General features: G+C 36.5%; 1 protein-coding gene across 1 annotated transcript; it reads left to right on the top strand.

Moving 5' to 3' along the window:
• Positions 1-2,763: 2,763 nt before the first annotated feature.
• Positions 2,764-15,655, top strand: gnpat2 (glyceronephosphate O-acyltransferase 2). The gene is made up of 16 exons (XM_016282904.1): positions 2,764-2,855; positions 4,870-5,055; positions 5,133-5,309; positions 6,101-6,230; positions 6,416-6,543; positions 7,483-7,558; positions 7,635-7,786; positions 7,884-8,014; positions 11,228-11,451; positions 12,525-12,773; positions 13,451-13,530; positions 13,600-13,740; positions 14,580-14,679; positions 14,813-14,906; positions 15,009-15,070; positions 15,184-15,655. Exons 1-16 carry the CDS (start codon positions 2,844-2,846, stop codon positions 15,225-15,227), a joined length of 1,986 nt encoding a protein of 661 aa, XP_016138390.1. The 5' UTR covers positions 2,764-2,843; the 3' UTR covers positions 15,228-15,655.
• The last annotated feature ends 927 nt before the right edge of the window (positions 15,656-16,582 follow it).

The following is a 16,582-nucleotide window of genomic DNA, read 5'->3' on the forward strand; positions in this document are numbered from 1 at the left end:
ATTTTTGTCTTATCACATCATATCACATATTCCTGCCTTCATGTGTTTTTACCCAGGACTTTTTGTTACTGAAGAAAATACAGTGGGTACGGAAAGTATTCAGACCCCCTTAAAATTTTCACTCTTTGTTATATTGCAGCCATTTGCTAAAATCATTTAAGTTCTTTTTTTCCCCTCATTGCCTATTGTCAGTCATATTTTTTTATATGACTTGATGATCATAATCCCATTTTAAAGAGGGTTTCAGTGGGTTTTTAACGATTTACATATTTAATATCTGAGACAGACTCAGTTAAAATATGCTAAATCTGTAGCATGATGTTGTTGATATAACTCTTTTTTTTTTGCCTTGTTTGCCTTTTTATTGAAAATGATTTTCAGTCAGTAGTTCCAAAGAAAGATATGAATGTATTGACAGCAGTGTTTGTATTTCTCATATTCTTTGAGTGAAAGAGCAGTAGATCAGATTCTCGTGGGGAAATTCATCTGTTTTGTTTTTCAATAAAAAAGAACATCAAATATAATGGCACTCTGATTTATTGCAGGTTTATCTCGTTTATCCATAATTGGACAGTGGAAAATGTTTATAATTTTTCAGTCCATAAAGGTTCTGAAATATTTCGCCATAAGATGAGAATGACTTAAAATGCAATGATCCGCCAAAAGAAATAGGTTTGAAGCTCACCAATAATAAAATAACTTACATTCATTCAAATTTGAATAAAAACTATTTTTTTCCCCAAATATATTTATTGAACATTTTCCAACTTTAACAGAACACATATGAATGTAAACCATAATCATTAAAAAAAAAAAAATCGGCAAAAGCAGATTTATCCTAAGACACTAAAAAGGAAAAGAAAAAAAATTAGATACTCAAATTAAGTGGATAACCACACTAAATACATAGAGGTAGTATGCACTCACTTGAGGTACATGAATAGGAAAGCTCTTCCACAGAATAATTGACAAATCAATGCCTAGATTATTGATATAAGGCTTCCAGACATTCACTGGCCTGGCTGACCATTAACTAAACATGTTAAATATTCCAGTGGGATATTTAATTAAAATCCTGTGCCATCCAGATATAGTTGGAGTCATATCACTTATCCATCTCATTAATATGTTTCTCCTGGATGCAAATGTGAGAAGATTGTAAAGTCTCTTTTCATTTGATAAAATCAAAGCTTTATCCGGCCGACCAAAGATCAAAATGAAAGGATCCACAATCAACTCCTTATCAAAGATATTACTCATTTCAGATACAATTTTGGTCCCAGTATCTTTGTAACTGATTACATGACCAAAGACAGTGAGTGAGGAGGGTGCCAACTTGTGTTTGTTTTGCACTGAAGGCATAGAGGTGAAAGGGTTAAATGCATGTCTACGGTTGTAAAGACAGTGTTTAATATAATATTTGACATTTTTTCAACTCTGTTAAATGCGATAATCTTTGACACTGATTGTTTAAAGTTGGAGATTATTGGAGGTAACAGGTCACGAGACCGGAGGTGTTCCCGAGGTTGGGTCCAGTGTTGCCAATTTGGGGATTTTGTCGCCAAATTTACCTACTTTCTCATTGTAGCTGCGACTTTTTTTTATTTTTTGCAACAAGGAGCTATTTTAGCTATATTTAAATAAAACTATATTTTTCTTTTACTTGGCCACACCCTGCCGTAGGCCCGTGACCTCTCACGTTTGCTCTCAATCATGCCAATGAGTCTGCGCAGTCAACACACCAGTACGCCACGCCTGCCATGACGCACACCATAATTTCATTATAAGCATCAGTCAAGATGCCGGAGAAAAAAATGTACATCTTGTTTTAACCACGGACACAAAACTTTATACCACAATTCATGCACAGTCATGTCAACCAGATACTGAGAGAGAGACACAGTGCATCATCGTGTCATGTGTGCTGGGATGCAGTATTTTGCACTTACTTTGTAGTAATAAGAGTGTGTTGACTGAAATAAGTTTGTATGAATGAAGTTTTTGTTTTTGGAGAATCTCTTATCTGCAGAGGCGGACAGTAACTAAGTACATTTACTTGAGTATTGTACTTAAGTACACTTTTTGAGTATATGTACTTTACTTGAGTATTATTTTTTCTGGGAATTTATGACTTTAACTTCACTACATTTGAAAGACAAATATTGTACTTTTCACTCCACTACATTTCTATCAAGATCATCGAAGTAGAAAGACGTTACTATGTAGCAGCTTTAAAAGTCAGTGGGTGATTTTTTTCTTCTCTATAATGTGACTTTCTTTCTTTTTCAGACAGTTTATCAGTAATCACTCTTGTAGGGCTACATGAAGAGATTTCCCAGCATTTTTTGAACACTGACCAGTTGCAAATGTGATATTTATTTACAACAATTCAATAATAAGAAGTTAATATTGTGGAATATATTAGACACAATATTGTCTGATTTTGCTACATTGTGTACATGAAAATATTACCTATAAAGCCACAGAAGAACTGTCGTGCATCTCCTAATAAAACACAAAAGGTGTTTGACTGAAGCAGCATTGGTACTTTACTTAATAAAGTACTTAAAGTTAAAGTACTTGAGTACTTTTAAAAAGCAAGTACTTCTGTACTTTTACTTAAGTAAAAATCTGTCTTTACCAAGCTTGTCCTAATTTCACTTCAGAATTTTTTGTTATATTTCATCTTTTGTTATATTTTTTATACTGTTATCATTTGTAAAGTATATATATATATATATTTACTTTCCTGTTGGGTCCGAGGTTTGGCCGGTTCTCTTGACTCTGACCTCCTCACATGATCAGAGGAGAGGAGAACTACACCTGCTGCTCTTGTATGGGACATGGAGCCACTGGTATGAACATGATCTGTCTGTTCTTTAGGTATCTTTGTTTAATTATTTGCTACGGACGCGTATTATAATAACGGATGTACAGAGCGACGCGACGCGCCTATCGCGTTTATTGTGTAACGTTACACAGCTTTGGTGGTCTAATAGCCTTAGCAGTATGAACACGGTGAGAAAAGTGCTTTTGTTTCACTTTGTTTTGCTTCCATTATTAAAAACACGGAAAGTAAACTACGCAGGATGCGTTTTGCACTTAAAAAAAAATTATACTAATTCACATATATGATTATATAAATCTATTGCCAACCTTTTCAGGAGTTATGGTTATAATCTGTCGTGAAGTGAAAGTGGATTACCCTACAAAGTGAAGGTTTGATTTTGACATGGGTTGGGACCTAACAGCAGCCAACATCCATCCATCCAACTACCCCAACATATTCGTGTTTATGATAGACTTTTGACCACAGTTTCATGTCATCTTATTTATAGCTATGGTAGCTAACATACTCATAAAGAGTATGTAGTATCTAAACAATATGGAAACTATCCAAAGCTCTGTTAATCCTCCTAAAACAGTGACAACGGCATCTTTATATACATCCTCTTAAAGGTGACATATCATGAAAATCTGACTTTTCCAGGTTTTAAGTGCTATAATCAGGTCCCCGGTGCATCTACCAACCAAGGAAACGTGATAAAGATTAACCCAGTAACTTTGTTTTGGGAAGCCTTTTTCTGCAAACGTCTGAGAAAACCAGCGCGTCTGATTTCGCTCCCTTAGTGACGTGGCAAAGGGATCTTATTATAATATTACCGCCTCTTAATCTGTAAGTTTCCACGCACGGCGCCGTCATTTTGATTCCGCAAGCGACAACGGTGTACCAGCTCTAATGCCATGGCGAAAGTTTGAGCAAAACATGCTAACTGTTCTGTCTTTGGGTGCACAGACGAGCACTGAACACTGTTTACACTGAGTCCCAGCCTCAGAGGAGACAACAGAGCAGAGGATTTATTGATTTATTTACTGTATATTGCTGCTGCCACACAGATCTAAAATAAACATGCGATTTATTTCCCAGCTGTTTACCTTCACAGACATAACCAACTGTTTTTTTAACTCGTGTGTTTTTAACGTAAACTTGTGTGTGAATGAGAACTTAGTTTAGTACTCACATGCTGTGACAGCCGCTTTCTGTGCGTGTGCTTCGGATGTGTGCGCTCAGAAATCTGTATATCTGAATATCGGTTCTCGAGTGAGACATTTTTATAAGCTTGTGGCTCACGAGTCCATTTACAAATTTAAAATAGTTAAAATAATCACAATTTTGTTTGTTTAAGTAGATAAAATAACGCCCTACAAACGTTTTTTTTTTTAAACTCTTATTTGAATGGTTTTGTTTTTATGCAGCTTACAAAATACAGTATGTTCTAAGAACGTTCAGCTAACATTCTCATTAGGTTATATTTCAAGAATGTTCTCTGAACATTCCAAACGTCTTAGTTTTTAAAATGTTTTTAAAACGTTTTTTATTAGTTATGCAAACATAATAGACATTAAATTTCATAGTTTCGCAAAAATTAAGGGAATATACTTTTCAATGTTCTAAAAGAAGTAGTAACATTTAAAAAATGTTAGGCGAATGTCTAGCTAGAATGTTTCAGAAAAAATGTTTCCACGTGCAGCGTATAAATAACTTTTTTTGTGCTAATGTTTTTTGAGAACATTATTAAAGATCATACTGAAACGTTACTGGAACAGAACTTTAAGGGAACCTTCTGAGAATGTTAGCTGAGTATGTAAACAATAAATTGATGTTTTGAGTCTACTTAAACTTATTATTTAGTTAAAAAAAAAATCTTAATTACCATGTAATTTTATCAAATGAATACTCATTTTTGGCCATTCAAATACGCAAACTGCACATAACCTAAATGCAACAAGGTTTGCTGTTTTGATACTGTTTATGTATGAACTGTTTATATTTCTGCTTTACTGAACATGTAATATTGTGTGTATTAGAGTGTGGACGGTGCAGAAGCTGATGGCTTCTTTGACATTCTGGAGGAGAGGAGGCGGAGCAGTGACTTAAGCCACGCCTTCCGGACCTTTAACCCTCAGCCATTCTGTGGGGCCACACCCATTTCAGCTGCCGCTCTCAACAGGATGGTGCTTGAATCACAATACCTGAGCTACATCATACAGGAGGTGAGAGACAGAGAGCGCTGCTTATAAAAAAGAAGATGCCACACCAGTTTTACTCACCGTCTCTCGCTCACACACAGATTATGGTTGAATGTGACGAACCGCGTGAGGCACTTTTAGAAGAGGCATCTGTGCTGCTGGATGAGATGAGTCAAAACCTTCAGCTGGGATTCATTCGTCTGCTGGGCTTCGCACTGAGCAAAGTTTTTAAGAGCGTCTTCAGCTCTATACACGTCAATGAGGATGGACTCACACGGGTTAGAGTTTTTCTGTTCTTTTAAAGGGGACCTGTTATGGCATTTTTTATAAGATGTAAAATAAGTCCCCAGAGTGTGTATGAGAAGTTTTAGCTCAAAATACCCCACAGATAATTTTTTATAGCTTGTTTAAGTTGCCACTTTTACCGTATGAGCCAAAATGTGCCATTTTTGTCTTTGTCCCATTAAATGCAAATGAGCTGGTGCTCCTGGCCCCCTTTTCAGAAGAGGGCGGAGCTTCAAAAGCTAATGCTTCCGCTGGCACACCGGCAACACACAACAATCTCACGCACTGAAACTGTCAGAAACTCTCAAGCAATCGACTTCATCTGTTTTTTTTTTTCCGGTACATTTCCTACAAAAATTAAACTTAACTACAGTGTCCTCAGATGGAGGGAGTCTATGGAGCTCCTATGTTCATTGGTGCATCCCAAAACACAACACTTGTATTGCCTCTTTGGCTCTGACATTGTATATCTCCAGTAATGCTGGACTGCTGCATCTCTCTCAGGCCTGTGTCTATGCTAATAGGGCAGAGAGCCTCACAAATGATCGGGACTTTTCCCTATGGTGACGTGTACCTACTACCTAGGGAGAAATCTGGAATCGCTTGTTCTGAGAGACTGTTTATGATTTATTGTGATTACTAATAAATGACTGGGTGGATTTTGGTTGTTTTCACACACTGCAGCCACACAACTGTGCTCAAACACCTTATAAAAGTGATTTTTGCATAATAGGAATACATTTTCTTTAAAAGGAAAGCTTCACTGAATTCTGTCTTCATTCAGCTCCAGCAAGCCATTCAGGAGTATCCCGTCATCCTGATGCCCAATCACAGGAGTTACGTGGACTTCCTGGTTCTGTCTTACATCATGTTCACTTATGACCTCTCTATCCCCGTCATTGCAGCTGGAATTCGCAAGTATCTATTGATTTTTAATGTAATTGTAGGTGGCAAAATCCCACAGTCACATCATATTTTCAATGTAAAATGCAACTAAATGCTGTCATGTCAAAACATAAAACTACTATTCAGGCTGTGATAGTGAATTATTTCTCTACTCACAACTATCCAAATCTGTCCATGTTTATTTCTCTTACAGCTCTGATGGGTATGAAGCTTATTGGTGAGATCTTTCGGCGGTCAGGAGCATTCTTTATCCGTCGTGCCATTGGCTCAGACAAGCTGTACTGGGCTGTGCTGTCTGAGTACGTCAGAACCATTGTGCGGGTGAGAATTAATTTTATTGTTAGAGGTTATTTGTCTAGAAATTATCGTACAGTACCATTAAAAGGTGAGGGGTTGGTATTTTTTATTTTTTTTAAAGAAGTCTCTTCTGCTAACCAAGGCTGCATTTATTTGTTTAAAAATACAGGGAAAACTGTATAAATGTGAAATATTATTACAATTTAAAAAACAGTTTTCTACTGTAAAATGTAATTTATTCTTGTGATGCAAAGCTGAATTTTCAGCATCATTACACCAGTGTTCAGTGTCACACAATTCTTCAGAAATCATTCTAATATGCTGATTTGCTGCTTGAGAAACATTTCTGATTATTATCAGTATTAAAAACTGATAAAAAAGCAGTTTTGCTGCTTCGTATTTTTGTGGAAACCATTTTTTCAGGATTCTTGGATGAATAGAAATATCAAAAGAACAGCATTTGTTTGAAATAAACTTTTTTCATAAATTATAAATCTCACTTTTGATCTTTATTGTCACTTTTGATCAATTTAATGCATCTTTGTATAAAAATATTAATTTGTAAAAAAGAAACAGCTGTTTGAATGCAAGGAAGACATTTTTATTTAATAGACTAATATTTAAAATTTTTATTTAATAGACATAACACTAATAATTTAATAACCCTGTTAAATGTAATCTTTAACAAATCTCAAAATGAATATCCATCTTCTGTACATTATAAATTTAGTTGTGGAATTTAAAACAATTAATTTTTGTTTTTAATGCTTAATGCTCTTTCAAAACATGGACTGTTTACTTTTTTAATGCATGTTCCACAGTTAATTAGTACACATTATTAAAGATCTCTAATAATACTCCCGAATATGTATTTGTAAATATCATATATTGCACTACAGAAACACTTATTTAGCCATGAAAATATAATTAGCACTGATACTTACAGTAGTTGTTTTTCTGCAGACAGGTTATGCTCCATTAGAGTTTTACGTTGAAGGATTACGGAGCAGAACGCTGAAATCTCTCACACCAAAACTAGGTAAGCTTGTAGTTAAGATGGTAAGCTGTAAATGTGGGGTTCTGTATGTTCTCCAGTTGTGTTTGGATCCTTCCAGGAATGATGCACATGGTGTTGGAGCCCTTTTTTAAAGGAGAGGTGTTTGACATCAGTCTGGTGCCCATCAGCATCAGTTATGAGCGTGTGCTGGAGGAGTCGCTCCTCGCTCATGAGCTGCTGGGAGTGCCTAAACCAAAAGAGACCACAGGGGTACAGTCTGTGAAAAATACAAAGAGAGCTGAAGTCTAATGTGTTTCCAAATATTAAGGAAAGAACTTGGTTCTGAGCTCTTGCTGTGCATTTGCAGGCTTTGCTGAAGGCCAGGACTGTGCTGAAGGAGGATTACGGCTGCATGCATGTGTGCTTTGGCAACCCTGTGTCAGTCAGAGACCTGGTGAAGGGAAACATAAACCGCAGACAGTATAATCTGGTAGCCAGGTAATAAACACATTTGAGTTAGTATAGTTAACTAAACTTAAAACTAAAAACAAAAAAAAAATTAAAAATCATTACTTGAAATAAAAACTTATTTTATTTCAATTAGTTGCTTATGCAATATTTCTCATTTTCATGAAGTTTATAATGAATAAAATAACAGACTAAAACTGAAATAAAATAAAATAATAAACATAAAAAACGAATAAAAACAACAATAAAAACTAAAATGAAAACAGAAAATATCAAAATGAAATCTAATTCAAAATATTAATACAAAAATTACAATAGTATTTCTGTGATACTAAAATAACACTGATACACACTTGTCTATTTAAAAAAAATACTATGTGAAATTGCAGTGATAAATAATTTAAATTGCTTGTTCATTAATTTGTTATGAATAAAATAGTTCAATATGAGATATTTAAATATTATTAAAGGGGTCATATGATGCGATTTAAATTTTCCTTTCTCTTTGAAGTGTTACAAGCTCTTGGTGCATAAAGAAGATCTGTAAAGTTGCAAAGACTAAAGTCTCAAATCCAAAGAGATATTCTTTATAAAAGTTAAGAGTCAGCCACGCCTACGGCTCATTCTAACACGCCCCCACATGTCTACGTCACGATGTGGGACGATTTGCATAACGCCGCCCAAATGTTCACGCAAAGAAATAAGGCGTAACTTTTATTCTTGCTGTAGTATTGTTGCTGCCGCCGCCATGTCGTGAAGACGCAGTGATTCGTTGTGAAAGCGAAACTACTTTGTTTGGCCTTCCAAAAGAGGACGATATCTGCTTCGTCATGCCTGGAGCTGATCCGTGCTGGTTGCTGAGGGAATACATCAACTTCACGCTGTGGATCGCCGGAACGGCTTTCACCGTGGACGAAGCAGAGTCCAGCCCGGGGTCGTCACATTTGGTTGCCGCAAGCCTGCCGGACACTCCTTCGTCGAATCCGCCGGCCACCGCTCACTCTAGCCTGCCGGCTGTTCCTCACTTTATCCCCCGGCCTCTGCTCACTCTAGCCTGCCGGCTGTTCCTCACTTTATCCCCCGGCCTCTCCTCACTGTAGGCCACCATGTGTGACGCTGTGTTTCATTGTGAAAGCGAAACTACTTTATTTGGTCTTCCAAAAGAGGACACGACTAGAAATTACAACTGGTTAAGTTGTATTTACAACACTGTTCAGATGTGTCCAGCAGTTTTTTTTATGGAGGATGTTTCCTGATCCTGGGAGAGTAGACTACAATGCCGGCTGTCCTGACTCACAGACTGTAAGTACGTTTTCATATTTAAAGAATTTGCCACTGACCCAAATATTCAGATGTGTCCAGCGCATTTTATGGAGAACCGTTTACTGATCCTGGGAGAGTAGACTACAATGTCGGCTGTTCTGACTCACAGACTGTAAATACATTTTAATTTAAAGGATTTGCCACTACGCAACGCATAAAAAGACAGTATAAGTCATTATAATCCGTAATTATGTCCCCACTGGATGCAACAAATGCCTCGTTTATAATGGGTTTTCATGTTTTTGTCTCGTCGCTCTGGCCGGACACGGCATCACAGTATGGTGAGGGGCGTAACATTTCCGTCACACACTTGAGGTATTCAGCCAATCACAACGCACTGGATAGCTGGCCAATCAGAGCACACCTCGCTTCTCAGACCGATGAGCTTTGTAAAAATCAATGTGTTTCAGAAAGGCGGGGCATAGAGGAGAAACAATAATGTACAGTATGTAGAAAATAATGTGTTTTTTGAACCTTAAACCGCATAAACACATTTTATTACACCAAATACACAAAATAATGTTCTTTTTAGCAACATCATATGACCCCTTTAAATAAAAAAATATTTTTTAATTTGGCTTAATTTTAAGCTTTTTTGTTATGCTTTACCTTTATATTTTTGTCCAAAAATGTTGCTAGTCTGATCAAATAATAGTCCAAAATTATTTCCCTGCCAGATAATAATTTTTTAGTTGACAGCCACCACCAGCATTTTGTGATCATATTCACAAATCATTCATGACACATTATTTAGTTATATGAAATATTATGTTCAAAAGAGAGAAAAAAGGAAAAAGAACAGAGCCTCTGTTTAAAGAAATACAGTGGGTACGGAAAGTATTCAGACCCCCTTAAATTTTTCACTCTTTGTTATATTGCAGCCATTTGCTAAAATCATTTAAGTTAATTTTTTTCCTCATTAATGTACACACAGCACCCCATATTGACAGAAAAACACAGAATTGTTGACATTTTTGCAGATGTATTAAAAAAGAAAAACTGAAATATCACATGGTCCTAAGTATTCAGACCCTTTGCTCAGTATATAGTAGAAGCTCCCTTTTGATCTAATACAGCCATGAGTCTTATTGGGAAAGATGCAACAAGTTTTTCACACATTTGTTAAGAGTGAAAATTTTAAGGGGGTCTGAATACTTTCCGTACCCACTGTATGTGACCTTGGAGCACAAAAGCAGTCTTGAGTCGCTGGGGTATATTCGTAGCAATAGCCAACAATACATCGTATGGGTCAAAATTATAGATTTTTCTTTTATGCCAAAAATCATTAGGATATTAAGTAAAGATCATGTTCCATGAAGATATTTTGTAAATTTTCTACTGTAAATATATCAAAATTTAATTTTTGATTAGTAATATGCATTGCTAAGAACTTCATTTAGACAACTTTAAAGGCGATTTTCTCAATATTTAGATTTTTTTGCACCCTCAGATTCCAGATTTTCAAATAGTTGTCCTACCCTAACAAACCATAAATCAATGGAAAGCTTATTTATTCAGCTTTCAGATGATGTATAAATCTCAATTTTGAAAAACTGACACTTAAGACTAGTTTTGTGGTCCAGGGTCACCTTTAGATTTTTGAAAACAAGGATTGCAAGAATGACACCGCGTGATAACGGTGTCATCGTGAAAATGTCACCAATGGAGGGGAAAGAGTTAAAAAACATGATTGATATTCAGTCCCCACACTGCAAATGCAAGGTCAAGCTGAGTGTTTGGCATTGTGGGATATATAGTATTACACACAGTGTGTGTACCGATGAATCCTGCACGTTTTTGCATCTCGTTATTCCATGCAAATAGACAAATACTGCTCGAAATATACATACTCCATACTGCAGAAGTAGTAGTATGCTGTTATTAGCTCAAAAACCTCACAATTTTTTGTCTCATTTACAGAGACCTGCCTATGAAGCCCAGTAAGGAGACGCAGGAGTTTGTATCTGGTCTCGCCCACATGATCATCCGTTTGCAGGAGAGAAATGTGGTACTGAGCGCCTGGAACCTGATGGCTGTGGTTCTCCTTCAGAACCTACAGGGCATTGATTTGGACCTGCTGACCCATAAAACCCTGTGGCTGAGGAGACTCGCCCTGCGGTTTGGAGCTCATCTCATGTGGCCCAGTAAGGATGTGTGTAGAGATGATGCTCTATAAATAAACGTGGTATCGCATTACACCATACTACATAAAAATACAATCAGCTAGTGGCTTCAGTGCTTTATAGACAGCTTCTGTTGCATGCTGTCAATTGGCAGATATGTTTGACTTATTTGTTTGAATAAGTAAAATCTTACAGTGGACATCTATAGGGCAGGACATTAAAATACAAGCCAAAGCAGAACATTACACATAAATAAATGAGACTAGCATGATTAAAATCACTTACGAACTGTTCAAAATTATATCTCATATGTCACCGCCTATTCTAGCCATGTAAATGCAATTATTTCTGATTGATGCGCATAAATACTAGACAAAGTAGAAAAACTTGATCATAACCAGAACTTCATCAGTTTCTGTTTTTTACAATACTAAAACAACATTTAGACAACTTTAGAGCTCAAATAACTATTTATTTATTTATTTTTTAATTGATGTCCCATAGACTTCCTCACTGTATTTATTGTAAGTGCATTACTGGCTCGTTTTTTACAAACTGAAGAATGAGTCAAATTATTTTCTGCCATAAAATCAACAGCAGATCCTGTCCATAGAGAAAGCACTAACATATTATAATTTGAGCTGTGTACTTCACTGCAGTTAGAATATTCATGAGCTCTTTCCAAGGGCCTCTCACTAGTTTAGTTTTCTGTGTATTGTGAACATCTTGTAAAGGTTCTTTAACTCTGGGACTAAAGCCAAACATGAGAATGGGATCAGCAGCGTCCGAAAACAACAAAACCCTCATTCAGAGCTGTTCCTACAGCAACCACACAGACTGACCGACCGTTCAATATGGGGCAAACGGGACAGAAGTTCTTAGGTTTGTGTGTTGAATCTTAAGGATTCAGAAGACTGTTGTTTAAGATCCTGTTAATCCCAATAAAAACTTCCTAATAGCAACCACTCATCGCAAAACAGCACTCACATCTTCATCGGAAAATAAAAAAAATCTACTTTTACACTGTTTATCATTTAAAAGTATATTTGTAGATATGAAAACATACCATTCTCTCCTCTTTTTTTAATGTGTAGAGAATGTTTCGGATTCTGAGGTGATGTCATCGAGCGTGAGCCTGCATCACTCAGTGGTGTGCTGTGAGAGGGGGCGTGTCTATTTAATGGAGGAGGAGGGGCCAGGGCCTGTCACTCAAGAGGAGGGCGTGTTCAGACGTGCTGCTGCTGTGCTCATGTGCGCCTCCTACAGGAATCAAGCAGTACATGTATTCACAAGACCAGCTATGGTGGCAGTCGCTATGATAACAGCTGCAAGAAATAGGACAGGTGAGTTGTATCACAGGAAATCAACTATATAGGGCCACATGATTTCTGCAATGCAATCATGGAATCCAGTCGTAAAAGTGGAATTTATTGTATAATGCGGAATTTGATAATAAAGTTCATTCATAAAGATGAAAACAATTCTACAGATTCAGTTAGACATATTTTTTTATCATTAACATGTATATGGACCATTAAAACAATAAATGAAATTTAAAGGAAAAAAAATCTAATGGATTTCATATGGCCCAAACTATATTCTAAATGCTTTTTTTCTTCTTTGGGGATATTTTGAGGAATTTCCAAAAAGTGCATGGCAAGTCTTTTGATTTCAAAGCACTATTGTGTTGCATATGACTATTCAAACAATTTTCAGTGAATAAATTACTTAAATGTCTGTTTGTTCCTCACACAGCTATTATATGACTCAAGATCAGTTAGGATAAAGCTCAAAAATATTTATTATTTCTATTGTTCTCTTGGCACTTTTTTGTCATTTAAAAAAAAAATCTCTACAGCCTCAGTCACCATTCACTTAAAATGTGAAAAGAGCAGTGAGCTTAAGTTTTGTGTTCCACTGAAGAAAGAAGTCAAACAGATTTAGAATGACATGAGGGTGAATGAATGAATTATTATTGTCAAACATCTGAACCAAGGTTACTCTGTTGTTTTCTTTCTAGACGACGTCTTTCATCATTTCAAGTTCCTGCTGGAGCTCTTTTCCAATGAGTTTGTTCTTATTCCTGGTCAAGCAGTTCAGGTGAGTCACACTGTTTAAATAACGCTGTTAAACACATGACTTCCATCGAAACATCCGTTTCTCTCTCAGGACTTTGAGGAGGGCTGTTCTTTGCTACAGCAGTCTGGTGTAATCGGCCGCTCTGATGAAGAGATCTATGTGAGGGACAATGGCCAGGAAATCATCATCTTCCTCAGAGCGATTCTGCAGCCTTTCATTGAGAGCTACCAGGTGATTGTAGTCATTTACACAGTTGTTCAGGCAGTTCTCCATCTCCATTGGCGAGTAACAATACCTTTAAATACCAGAATTAAAGGAATAGTTCACCCCCCAAAAAATTTAAATTAGCTGAAAATGTACTCACCCTCAGGCCATCCAAGATGTAGTAGATTCTTCATTGAAACAGATTTGCAGAAATGTAGCATTACATAACTTGCTCAATGGATGCTCTGCAGTGAATGGGTGCCGTCAGAAGGAGAGTCCAAACAGCTGATAAAAACATCACAATAATTCACACCACTCCAGTCCATCAGTTAACGCAACCGAAAAGGCGTTTTTGACTTTAAACCTTCGCTTCGGGCTAAAATAAGAGTTCATAACTCATAATAACGCTTCTTCCTGTGACAAAAGTCCATTCCCTGTTGTTCTCTTACATCAAAATCAACCAAAATATTTGTTTAGAACTGTTTTGGATTGTTTTCACTTGTAAACTGGGCTTGATCATTGCATATTTCTTTCCTGATTCAGACAAGATGACTTTTTCACTGGAGAAAGTGATATTATGGATAGAGGACTCGTTTTCTATTCACAAGATGTTAACCGATGGACTGGAGTAATGTGGATTATTTGTGGATTATTGTGATGTTTTTTATCAGCTCTCATTCTGACGGCACCCATTCACTGCAGAGGATCCACTGGTGAGCAAGTGATGGAATGCTAAATTACTCCAAATCTGATGATGGAGCAAACTCATCTACATCTTGGATCTTGGACTGGGATGAGTACATTTTTCCAAATTAAAATTTTTGGCTAAACTACTCCTTTAATATAAATGATGATGATGTGTTTAGGTGGTGTTCAGGTACCTGTGTGAAGAGAGTTCGCAGACATTCAAAGAGAAGATGTTTTCAAACAGCATCCGCAGTTTCATCGTGAAGCTCTTTATTTCAGGTGTGGGTCATTTCCTGTTGGAAGATTTCTGGCATTATGTGTGAAATGATCTTATGAATTATGTAACAGATTAATGCGATCAGATAATGTTATAATGAAAACCGATTATCTTCAATCTGTCTTTTTCTTTCAGGTGAAGTTGAGTCGTATGAGTGTTTATCGTCTGACCTCCAGAAGAACGTTCTCTCAGCTTTGCTCAGGATGGCTGCTGTGACCAAAACGACAGTGTAAACTATTTCAACACGCATCTAAGAAATTAACTTTGAAACTGGAAATGATTTATGAACACAGAAATTAGTTTAATAATAAGACCTCTCTCTGTTTTTCAGTGATGACCAGAATGAGTTTAGAGTGAATAAATCTGCAGTGAAGAGAATATGGGACATGCTGAGTAAGATTATGGATTGATTTTTGTTCTGATCTACAGCCTTCTATTGCGAATTAAAGGGTGTTTCTGCTCTATTGTATAGTGTAATGAGTTGTACTTCCTCTTCTTCGTTACAGGCAATGGATGGACCCCTCAGATCAGTGTAGACGCCAGACTGTGATGAGAAGAATCGGACGACAGCGACTCTTGATTCTTTTATCGTAGAATTGCTAATATGTATAAGTGCTGTATGTGTACAAACCTGCAGTAGCTGCTCTAGATGTAGAACATCATTATTGCAGTATAGATGATTTAATTTTATAGATCATGTGAAAATCATACAGATTGATAATGGTATTCAACAGCGAAATGTACATTTGAAGATACACTTATCTGTCAAGTATTCTTTTAACATGCAATTTAACACATTTTTCATTTTGATAATCAATTGCATTTTTTTTTTAATGGCACAATTTGAAAACATTTTTATAAGATATCATTGTTAATAAAATCTTGATTACTGTTGTACTGTATATTCCTTTGTTGATGTTTTTTCCCAAGCAGCACAAAGAAGAATGAAGTAAAGTTCCATTTAAAAGTGAACAGAAAGGCAGCCACAAATCATATAGTTAGCAAAACAGATAGTTTAATAAAAAAAATCTGTCATCACTTATTCCACAGAAATAATCACGTCCCAATGCACTAATCATACGGTTCTCAAATTCAGCTCAATGATTCAGTGATCTGGTCACAGTGGTTAACGGCTCACTAGCAGGGAAGATTATTATGTCTGTTTTGTTTAAGTTTTAGTAAGTGCACTATATATTAAATATACTTTTGCGTTAAGTAGGGCCGGGTTTTACTTTCTAAAAAAAAAACTCATTCTGTATGATTTATAAGCTTTTGTACCCGTGGGGACCTGAATTTAGGTCCTCACCGTGACACGAGTCCCCATGAGTCTGTGTGCATTCAGGTTCAAGTCCCCAGCAGGATATATAAACCAGTACACACACACACACACACTCACACGTTAGGTTTCTGTGAATTGTGGGGACTTTCGATATACTTCTATTACTTTTATACTGACCAAACGATATTTTCTATCCCCTAACCCAACCCTAACCCTTACAGAAAATCTGTTTGCATTGTTACACGCAGGCCGGTCCCCACAATGTCAAAAATGTCAGGTTTTACCATCCTTGTGGGGACATTTGGTCCACACAATGTAGCATAAACAAGAACACACACACACACACACACACACACACAAAAGTGCCTAAAAGATGCTTCACTATGGTATTTAGAAAATAGCAATAGAGAATTTGTGCTGGTTCTCAAGTTCAGCTCAGTCAGTGCAATCAACTCCAGGTGATCAATGCCCCTATGGCGTCAGAAGCTGCTTTTATGGTGCTTTTGTGTTTATGAAAATTTCAGATAGTAAACCTGACAGAATAAATGCAGAATCGTAACGTGATCCAACATCTTTTAGCTCATCCAAGTCATCGACTATAATTCATCGTAGAAATGCAACTCTCA

The sequence above is a fragment of the Sinocyclocheilus grahami genome, unplaced genomic scaffold (genome assembly GCF_001515645.1).
Source record: "Sinocyclocheilus grahami isolate Dianchi unplaced genomic scaffold, SAMN03320097.WGS_v1.1 scaffold168.1, whole genome shotgun sequence".
Classification (NCBI taxonomy): domain Eukaryota; kingdom Metazoa; phylum Chordata; class Actinopteri; order Cypriniformes; family Cyprinidae; genus Sinocyclocheilus; species Sinocyclocheilus grahami.